General features: G+C 34.2%; 1 protein-coding gene across 1 annotated transcript; it reads left to right on the top strand.

Annotated features, from left to right (window-relative positions):
• On the top strand, positions 1-1,395 carry LOC123537154 (acetylcholine receptor subunit alpha-like). Its single transcript, XM_045320731.2, has one exon. The coding sequence runs from the start codon at positions 1-3 to the stop codon at positions 1,393-1,395; it is 1,395 nt and encodes a 464-aa protein (XP_045176666.2).
• Positions 1,396-11,673: the final 10,278 nt, after the last annotated feature.

The following is an 11,673-nucleotide window of genomic DNA, read 5'->3' as shown; positions in this document are numbered from 1 at the left end:
ATGGGAATTAAGTATCACTCAAACATGATCTATACTGCTGTGTTTCTTTTTATGTATGTTGGACAAGACAACTGTGCTTCAATAAACGATACAAACGTCTTACTGCGAAATGTTATGAAAGAATACAATAAAAATATTAGACCAGTGGATAATCAGAATAACGCAGTTCAGGTAAATGCTGCTCTCTCAATTATGTCAATACAAGAACTTGATGAAATTCGTGGAATATTTTCGATAATGGGATTCATGTACGTGACATGGCATGATGCAAATATGATGTGGGATCCTAAAGACTATGGTGGGGTAGAGTATGTGATGACATCCTATAAAGACGTCTGGGTACCTGAACTGATCCTTGTAAACCCTGCAGAAGAGACAGGTACTCTTGGTAAGAAATGGCAAAGAGTTCTCTTTAACCACACTGGATTTGCCTCATGGTGGCCCGGAGATCTTATCAAAAGTACTTGTGCTTTGGATGTGTACAGTTACCCATTTGATACTCAGGAATGCTTTATGGGGTTTAGCGCACGGGGATATTCTACTGACCAGGTAAAAATAAGTTCACCAAATGACGAAATCGACTTCAGTTACTACACTGAAAGTCCAGCGTGGAAACTTGCTCAATCTAAGACAAATATATATTCCGAAGGCATGCAAATATATTTTCATGTTTACCTAGAGAGAAAACCTGGTTTTGTAATCGTAAATGTTCTTCTTCCCCTAACTTTTCTAAGCCTGTTGAATGTATTTGTGTTTCTGCTCTCACCCGAATCTGGTGAAAGAATTTCATATTGTATCACAGTTTTATTGTCTATAGCCGTATTCATGACAATTGTGAGTGACACCCTCCCGAAAAGCTCAGAACCAGTTCCACTTATTTCGTACAAACTGATGTCTGACATGGTGATCAGCTCTCTAATTACACTGGTCACAATACTGAACCTAAGATTGTACAATAAAAAGCACACAAAAATCGTCCCAAACTGGTTGCAGTCTATGCATCTGTTTCTGTCCTGTAAACGACCAAAATATGAAAATCAAGTGAAGGCAGACAATGCTGAAGGGATGAAAAATGGAAGAAAGAAGTTGGAAGCAGAAGATATATGTATCGGACGAAAACGGGAAAATCAAATGCAATCAGAAATAATGTCAGACGCAAACAACTCCAGAAAACCAGCAGTTTTGACGCTCCATTTAGAAGGAGTCCCATACAAAAGTATTGAAGAAAGAATAGCGAAACTGATTTCAGAAGTGGAAGAAAATGGCGATGAACATGTTCAGGTCTCGTGGAAAAACATCAGCAACATGGTAGACGGAATTGCTTTTATAGCTTTCACTTTTCTCTCTATTTGCAGCCTTGTCGTTTTCATGGTAATAACATATAAACACGAATGATATGATGAAAAGGCCATTTTATTTAGTATTGCGATGAAGTAGATAGAAAGCATACAAACTCTTAGCGGGTATTTTAAAACTAAAAATAGCAAAGTCAAAATCATGCATACATATTGACGCACTGTGATGACCGCATGAGAATGTCGTGATTCTGTGTACAAATATGAACCGCGTCATGAGAAACCCAATATAGTGGGTTTGCGACCAGCATGGATCCAGACCAGCCTGCGCATCTGCGCAGTCTGGTCAGGATCCATGCTGTTCGCTAACAGTTTCTCCAATTCCAATAGGCTTTAAAAGCGAACAGCATGGATTCTGACCAGACTGCGCAGATGCGCAGGCTGGTCTGGATCCATGCAGGTCGCAAACCCACTGTGTTGGTTTTCTCTTGGCGCGGCTCAATTATATTTATCTAACGAGAATATATGATACTGGAAAGTCATTCAAACATTTTTGAGGGGATATGATTTCAGAGATTTCAACATTTGTAAGTTAGATATTTGAGATGTATTTCTTCACTGGGATTAAATATCGCAGATTGACACTACTACGAAGTCCTCGAAATTAATTTCTCCACGAATGAAGATGATTTTGCAGTATATTTGGTTAGAGCAATTGTATCGAAAACATAGAATTGCATGAAATAATGTAAAACGGAGAGCAAAATTGATTTTGAACAATTATTTGACATTAGAGGTGTGCATTACTTTTACTCTACTACTTTTGAATTCGTACAATGATTTTCATGCAATACAAGTATCGGAAATATCTAGAGCACTCTTATATATGAAGTCTGTTGAGTGGTAATAATTTCAGACATTAAAAACTGTTACCATCTGTACAAGAATTCCTATTTTGAATGATAATCTTAAGAAATTTTAAATTGTTTATAAAAACAGTAGATGTTTAGACAAACAACAGTGTTTCTTCTGCGAGGTGTATCGCGGATGCCGTACGGGCTGTTTATGTTGTGATTGACCCAATCATAAAGAAAGGTTTGCCTTCCGTGATGCATTTAGATAGTGTCTAAACACTATGTCTATTTTAGTGTACAAACTATTTCTAAATCGATTACAATGTAAATTGATTTTATTATACTCAACGCAACATTTTCAATTCCTTTTTCGTCTGGTTTGCTCTGCTGATTGTATTTCAAAATATTTGTGGTATATGTGTAAAATACTGTTAATAATATGGTTATCATGTGCATTTTCATAATATTGTAATGTGTTTTTATATGTTGTTTTGCTTCATGTATGTACGTATCGCTCTTCCTTATCTTGGAGGAACTGGAATTATAAGCGATCTATCAATCTGCTTTATAAATGTAATCCAACGCATTTCTGTAATTTTCACGCAAGAATGTTTAGACTTGGGTGCGCAGATTACAAAAAAAAATGAACACAAAAATCGTTTATTTTTTAACCGCTTGGATATCATAAATAGAACATGTTGATGTTGCCTTGATATTAAAAATAAATCATACGTTATTTAATAAAATGTCTTTCGCCTCTCATTCTTTGTTACATGTACATACTAGGGATAGAATGTAAAAATCATTATGTTTATGAGTCTTATATTATTATTATTATTTCTAAGTCTTTATTGAATGTGGATCACATGTTGAGCTATAACCATCTTAACAGTTGATGGGATATTTTCTAAATAAAAGAAGATTCTGAATATGGTCTATATGTTGTTTCAAATTGAATCCCCAAATCGAGACAATACACGATCTATATACAAGGACAAATTTCTTTTAAATATTTATTATTAAAGACAAAATAGATTTATACAGATATCCTTTCATCTGATAAAAAGAAATAAAAATTGTTCTTTTTAAGCTGTAATAAAAACACATCAGCCCTTTATTGTGGTAGACGTCTTTGTAAACCGAAATTTATCATCAAAATGAAATTATATGAAACACTTTCACAAACAAACCTGAATGTTTGGAAGGCTCCAAAAAAACCCCCCAAAAAACCCCCATTTTATTATATACCTATATAAATTCTGTAAAAGAGATACTTAATAATAAAGGTCATTTATTGTATTGATAGCAGCTGAAATCATTCGATGGGTGTTACATTTTCTTTCACGTTCAATAAACGAAGAAATCAAAGATACAGATAGAAATTTGAACTGTTATTATCCGTACAAATGGAAACTACAATTAAAGAAAAACACTACCTATACATGAAGAAACCAACTGATAAAGATACTTTTTTGAACTGTAATTAACATGGAAACTGAAATGAAAGGAAAGTACTTGATGCATCACAGCTGGAATAAATAATAATAACAAGCTTTGATTTATGAAATAAAAAAGATTCCATTTACCTTTATTTGTCTCTTCTCCTTAGCCAGTGATGTCTGGTGTGCTGATTGCATTCGGAATATGTGACATATGAGTGCCGAGTACTTCAGCTGAATAAAACATGTTCAAGGCAACAGTACATTTTCACAATGAATGTATAATGTCATATATGCTTGGGTTGTTCCAGCACAGACTAAACCGAAAGAATAATGTCTGTAGTGCTGGCTAAGGATGTATGCCGCCTTATTTTACTTTAGTTTTGTTTTCTATTAAAATGAATACCATAAAATATATACAACAGACTGCCTTAGGACTGCTACCTTAAATATCAAAAATCAATACCTTAAAATATATACAAATCGCTGCCTTAAAGCTGCTACCTTTGAAAAAAACAGCTTCAAATCAAAATAATATTAAGGTAAAATGTTCTAGTAAAAGGACATAAAATTGTGTTTCAACAATGTTACACCTTTCAAAACTTTTTTCAAGAATGTAAGTACCCCTTTAAAAATCTTGAAGAATATAGTAAATACAGACTTAATGGAATATTTGAATAGCACTTTTCTGCGTGCTAGTTTATTCATTTCATTATATACGGCTTGATTTTGTGTGATTCATGAATACAATGGCAAAATCACTTGCCATTTACGACATACATTGCACTCAAAAAAAAAATCACACATACTCAGCGCCTGGAAATTTTACATCAAGTTTGACAAGGAGAGGCGTGATGATTTACAATAGTAAGGTGTGATCTGAATCTCTTAATGGTTTAGAATAAACTCTAGGAATGAATGTAACAATGAGGCTTTAAATATTCTTTTGTTTTCTGTATTTGTCATTACATTTAGCTTACTACAGATCTATTGTAGGCTGCTTGTAGAAATACTTTCAGTAAAGTAGTAATATGAAATACATCTAAAACGGTCAATTAATCAGGTGTTTACGACAATTAAATGTTATAATGATTTACAATTTGTGTCTATGACAATAAAGACAAAAGGTGTCACAACAAATCTGCGAATAATTGACTAGAAAATGCAAAACGACAATAAACTTGCCGGTTATTATAGACCCTACTTGTAAATCTCAAAGGCATAAACTAAGAGAACTCTTTACAAAGTAACTTAGATCTAAAAGTTGAACCTTTTATTTTATGGGTTTTTTTTTTTTGGTGGAGAAATTTTCATTAGAAATTCAAGTATAATGTACTACTTCAACGCACAGTGACCGACTTTACTGAAATGGGTTTTGAGATTAACTGTAATTTTATTATAAAGTCACAGACAGTTCTATGTAATTTCTCATCAAGTTTGATCTTAAGATAATTTATTTAGCCCAGGCTCACTTACTTTATGAGATTTTAAAGCACATTTTCTTGCTAAATGTCTCAAATATGACTTCCAGATTTTGTAGACATACTAGTACATTTGTTGTACCCACAAGGCATTGTAAGTACTTGCTTTACTACTTAACTTTACTGCATTTCTTCGACGTTTTGGTTTAATGGAATATTTGGCTTTGTTTCCTAACAGTCTAAAGCTCACTGATTTCACATACACTACATTCAAATGTAGTTTTTTTTTTCTGAGCTATCAAGAATATAGCCCGTTTATTCAAAACTTTACACATACATAACATATATACATATATAGATACATACTTCTGAATAAATCAGTGCACAGAGAGAAAAAAACAACATTCAAATATACATCAGTATGTATTCAATATACGATGATTCGAATTATGTCGTGTGAAGTATGATGTTTTGTTATGAGAGAAGAGTCTAAAGGCGACGACTTATACGGCAATATTCAGATAGATGTCCATTATTTGAAACACAGCATTGCATATCGTTATAAAAAGTAGTCACCCACTGTCTGAAAGAAGTTCCGAAATTAAAGAATTCAAGAGTTTTCATAAGAAAATCGTGATCTAGACTGTCAAACGCTTTTTCAAAATCGGCGAAGAAAAGTAGGCCAGGCTTGTTATTTCCATTTAAAAAATCAATTATATCATGAATTAATCTTATATTTTCTCTAATTTATCTCCCTTTAATGAAACCAGTTTGCAATTCAACTATTATATCAGACAGTGTATTTTCTATTTGCTATTGCTTTAGTTGCAATTTTATAGTCAATCTTTAAAAAAAGAAATAGTCTCCAGATGACAGATCTTTATCTTTCTTTGGTATCAGATTTATAATTCCTTGTATTTGTAGTTGAGTTAAGTGACCTAAATTATAAGAATGATTGATAGACTGAATAAAATGTTTCTTTAGTTCTGGCCAAAATATTTTGTAGAATTCTGTAGTCAATCCATCAGATCCTGGGCTCTTGTTGTTTTGCAAGTTTAAGAGTGCATTTGCACATTCGCTTTCTGTTAAGAGTCCTTCACACGACTGTTTTTGTACCACGTTATGTTTTTTGTTATTTTCTGGAAAATTGTAGAGTTTAATATTTGACATCGTGTCTTTTTATACAGTTTCTCATAAAATAGTTTCGTTTCTTGTAAGATTTCTTTTTCGTTTGTTATTTCATTTCCGTGTACGTTTAATATTGTTATTTATTTGTTTTCACTTTTCTTTTATTTTCTAAGTTAGAAAAATAATTTGGTATTTTTGTCCATGCCTTCTATATACCCTAATGAAGCAGCCTTGTGCTTTATATTAAGTAATGCTATCTAATTCCTCTTTTTTACTTTTAATTTGAGCATTTAGCTGTTCATTTGATTAATTATTCTCATATTGTTCGTGTAAAGTATCAATAATTTTTATCAGCTGTTTTTCCATTAATGAATTATTTTTCTTTTTGAAAGAGCAATACTTTATTGTTACATTTCTGATAGAACCTTTTGTTAACTCCCAACGTGTATTGACATTAGCTTCATGATTTATATCCACAGTTTCATTTATTGCTTTCTTTATAACCGTTTGATATTTTTCGTCGAATAAGATTGAGTTGTTCAATTTAAAATAACCTTGGTCAGGGGTCTGAGAGGTCAAGTCAATATCAACAGCGATTAATGAATGATCTGACCTGATACCAGTCGTTATGTTCGAATTTCTAACTCTGTTAGAAATATTTGATCAAATAAGAAAAAAATTTAGATGTTGCTGTTTTGTGTATAAAAAAACAGCTGTCAAAATTTTCTAGAGGCTTCGATAAAAGGTTTCTTTTCTAGATCAACATAAAATATACAATATTTTGTCATCACATAGTTCGAACATAATAGTGAAATGTCTTAAGATTTTATTTTGTCTATTATGGCTGATTCTTGTTGCTGATCACTATCAATATCTGCGGGATTCTTACTATAATAAACTACAATTTAGCAGCAAACAAAGCTGTTTATTTCTTTGCTTTAGTATAAGCAAATCCGACCAGCCTGTTATATCCTATGGCTTCAACATTACTGTACCCTTCGCAGAGATATATTCAACCACCCAAAGTTTCACTAATGTTCACATATTTATAGTGTAACACTATCTCCCAAAAACTAAGCGTAATAATACTAAATAATTTTCGGCAGGGCACCTTGTGTATTCAGTCGGCTTAAAAGTTGGATAATGGCATGTATGAACTGAAAAAACATATACGACAAAACCCTGCTTCAATAAAGATCAAAGCTGTCAAAAAACTGATGGGCAAAGAAGGTAGTTTTTCGGAAAATCAGCTTGATCTGGGAAGCTGTATTCGGCTCGAGTGGATTTTGCTAGATTGGATCACACGAGGCGTTTAAGCACCGAGTGTCATCCGAATTGGCAAACTCCACTGGAGCCGAATACAAAATCACAGATCTAGCACCATTATAGTGACCCTTCTATTATCATTTGTTGTTTTGTTATTGAATGAAATCTTCTATGTTTATCGATGTTAGAGTAAAACTGAGTGTAGTTTTTTTGTGTGCTATTTATAGAACTGTGTTAGGTCATGCATATTGAATGAAGGTAGACCGCCAACATACAATACAGAAGGTACAATACGGACTTTTTATGCCTGTGCGTATTTACTTGTGAAATACAAAACAAAGACAAATATCAAACAGGGAATGCCACGTACCAAAAACGCAGCCTCCCCAAAACGAAACCCACAGAAGATACTTCTCATCTTGACAGAGGCCGAAAGTTTAGAACGAATAACAATCCCTGAAGGATGAAAATATAACAACATTGATTGAATGTACGGGGAGACTTTTTACGGCCGCCACACGGCACAAACGACACAGTTGTACGCATAAAAAACAGCCGTATTTTTTGACAGAATTTATATACGTCTATAATAAAGCAAGATATGTGGTTTATTTATAAATCTTACATAGTGCCAACGTTATATGATCTTTTTGAAGTGAACTTCGATACAGTTCTTACATTTTACTCAAATTGATACCGTCACCCTGTCCTAACAAATGAACCGAATCGGCGGTGAAACCCCTCAAACTGTAGATCACAATATTAATTTAACAGATATACCTTCAGTAATAGAGAGGAACAAACACATAAGTGACAGTAGCCCGGGATTAAAACAGGCATGTAATGCGATTTTCACAAGGTTCCTACCTGCGTTGCGTCGTATACGGATGCGTTTTGTGAAAGCAGAAAAACAAAAACAAAAACAAAAACTTGAAATATAGTTATTTCATATGCAACCTATAGTAACATTTGCTCAGTAACTATCAATTTGTTACTCCAAATTGACTTCGCCATCCTCCCCTAAACACTAAATAGATTCGTCATTAAAGCCCCTCAAATGGTAGATCAAAAGATACGTTTTCAAGGTCAGATATAAGGACAAAATCTTAGGTCATAGCTAATAGTCCGAATTACTAAGGCTGGCGACATCGTAATATAAGGTCCTCATTTGCGCTGAGTCTTATACGGATGAGTGTTGTGAAAGCTAAAAGAAATCAGCCAGTACCATATATATTTCATATGCATGCAACGTACGTATCATAATATTTGCTCTATAAATATTAAATTTTACTCAAATTGATACCGTTACCCTGCCCTAACCAATGAACCGAAACGGCGGTGAAACCCTTCAAATTGTAGATCACGATATTACATTCAAAGATATATCTTCAATAACAGAGAGGAATAAACACACACGTCAGAGCAGCCCGAGATTAAAACAGGCTTGCAATGTGATTTGCACGCGGTTTCCTACTATTTGCTCTGTAAATATTTAATTTTACTCAAATTGATACCGTCGCCCTGCCCTAACCAATGAACCGAATCGGCGGTAAAACCCCTCAAATTGTAGATCACAATATTAATTTCAAAGATATATCTTCAATCATAGAGAGGTACAAGCACATAAGTCACATTAGCCCGGGATTAATACAGGCTTGTAATGCGATTTGCACAAGGTTCCAACCTGCGTTGAGTCGTATACGGATGCGTTTTGTGAAAGCTGAAAAAACACCACTAGAGATATATTAATTTCATATGCAAACTATAGTTATATTTGCTCTGTAAATATCAATTTGTTACTCCAAATTGACTTCGTCATCCTCCCCAAAACACTAAACCGATTCGGCAGTAAAGATCCTCAAATGGTAGATCAAAAGCTTAATTCACACAGATATTATGTTTTCAAGGCTAGATAAGGACAAAAACTTAGGTCATTTGCGTTGAGTCCCATACGGATGAGTTTTGTGAACGCTGGAAGAAATCACCCAGTAGCATATATTTTTCATAAGCACGCAACGAACGTATAATAACATTTGCTCTGTAAATATTAAATTTTACTCAAATTGATACCGTCACCCTGCCCTAACCAATGAACCAAATCGGCGGTGAAACCTCTTAAGTTGTATATCACAATATTACTTTCAAAGATATATCTTCAATAACAGACAGGGACAAACACACAAGTCACAGCAGCCCGGGATTAAAACAAGCTTATAATGCGATTTGCACACGGTTCCTACCTGCGTTGAGTGAGTCGTATACGGATGTGTTTTGTGAAAGCTGAAAAAACTAGATATATATTTATTTCATATGCAACCTATAGTAACATTTGCTCTGTAAATATCAATTTGTTACTCCAAATTGACTTCGTCATCATCCCCTAAACACTAAAACGATTCGGCAGTAAAGCCCCTGGAATGGTAGATCAAAAGCTTAATTCACACAGATATGTGTTCAAGGCCAGAAAAAGACAAAATCTTAGGTCATAGTAGCCCGAATTACTAAGGCTTGTAACATAGTAATATGAGGTCCTCATTTGCGTTGAGTCCTATACGGATGAGTTTTGTGAAAGCTGAAAGAAATCACCCAGTACCATAATTTTTTCATATGCATGCAACGTACGTATAATAACATTTGCTCTAAATATTAAATTTTAATCAAATTGATACCGTCATCCTGCCCTAACCAATGAACCTAATCGGCGGTGAAACCCCTCAAATTGTAGATCACGATATTACTTTCAAAGATATATCTTCAATAATAGAGAGGGACAAACACACAAGTCACAGCAGTTCGGGATTAAAACAGGCTTGTAAAGTGATTAGCTCGCGGTTTCCTACTATTTGCTCTGTAAATATTAAATTTTTCACAAGTTGATACGGTCACCCTGCCCTAACCAATGAACCGGATCGGCGGTGAAACCCCTCAAATGGTAGATCACATGATTACCTTCAAAGATATATCTTCAATAATAGAGATGGACAAATACACAAGTCACTGCAGCCCGGGATTAAAACATTCTTGTAATGCGATTCGCATGCAGTTTTCTACTATTTGCTCTGTGAATGTTAAATTTTACTCAAATTGATACCGTCACCATGCCCTAACCAATGAACCGAATCGGCGGCGAAACCCCTCAAATTGTAGATCGCGATATTAATTTCAACGATATATCTTCAATAATAGAGAGGAACAAACACATAAGTGATAGTAGCCCGGGATTAAAAGAAGCTTGTAATGCGATTTGCACAAGGTTCCTACCTGCGTTGCTGGAAAAAACAAAACAAAACAAAATCTAGAAATATATTTATTTCATATGCAACCTACTGATTCGACAGTAAAGCGCCTCAAATGGTAGATTAAAAGCTTAATTCACACAGATATGTTTTCAAGGCCAGATAAGGACAAAAACTTAGGTCACAGTAGCCCGAATTACTAAGGCTTGTAACATCGTAATATGAGGTCCTCATTTGCGTTGAGTGCTATACGGATGAGTTTGGTGAAAGCTGAAAGGAATCACCCAATACCATATTTTTTTCATATGCATGCAACATATGTATAATAACATTTTCCCTGTAAATATTAAATTTTAGTTAGTACTCAAATTGCTTCCGTCACCCTGCCCTAACCAATGAACCTAATCGGCGGTGAAACCCCTCAAATTGTAGATCACGATATTACTTTCAAAGATATATCTTCAATAATAGAGAAGGACAGTAGAGAGGAAGTATCTTCAGGTCGTGACCTGTACAAAATTCCGGATTTTGGGTGATTTTGAAGACCCGGATATTTAGCTTGCAATTGATGCTAGAAATGTCCTTGAATACCAAGGAGTGGCGTACTTTGAAAAATTAGTACCAAAACGGCTAGCATCGGTACCGTCAATTTTCTACAAGTCGGGACCTGTGCAAAAGTTTGGATTTTGGGTGATTTTGAAGACTCGAATATTTTGCTTGCAATATCTTGTACGGTTGTATTTTCTTCGGTATTTCACTGCAATACTATAATAAGTCTCTGGAACAACTGTGCTTAATGCAAACAGGTAAACGTTTGTCCATACTAATTGAATACACCTTATATGAACATACAATACAGTGAACTGAAATGTTCGGCGTCTTTAATGACATAGAAAATAATCAAAACTAATTGATGGATATTCAATTTTATTTCAAGAATATAATTTTTCAAAGATACGACACAAAGTATTCAACGACAGATGCAAGGTGCGTCATATCTTTAATTATTCGGAAGCAGCAGAAACATGAAAAAA

Source organism: Mercenaria mercenaria, chromosome 17, assembly GCF_021730395.1.
Source record: "Mercenaria mercenaria strain notata chromosome 17, MADL_Memer_1, whole genome shotgun sequence".
NCBI lineage: Eukaryota > Metazoa > Mollusca > Bivalvia > Venerida > Veneridae > Mercenaria > Mercenaria mercenaria.
Note: the sequence above shows the minus strand (reverse complement) of the source record. Positions and strands in the feature narration are given on the sequence as shown.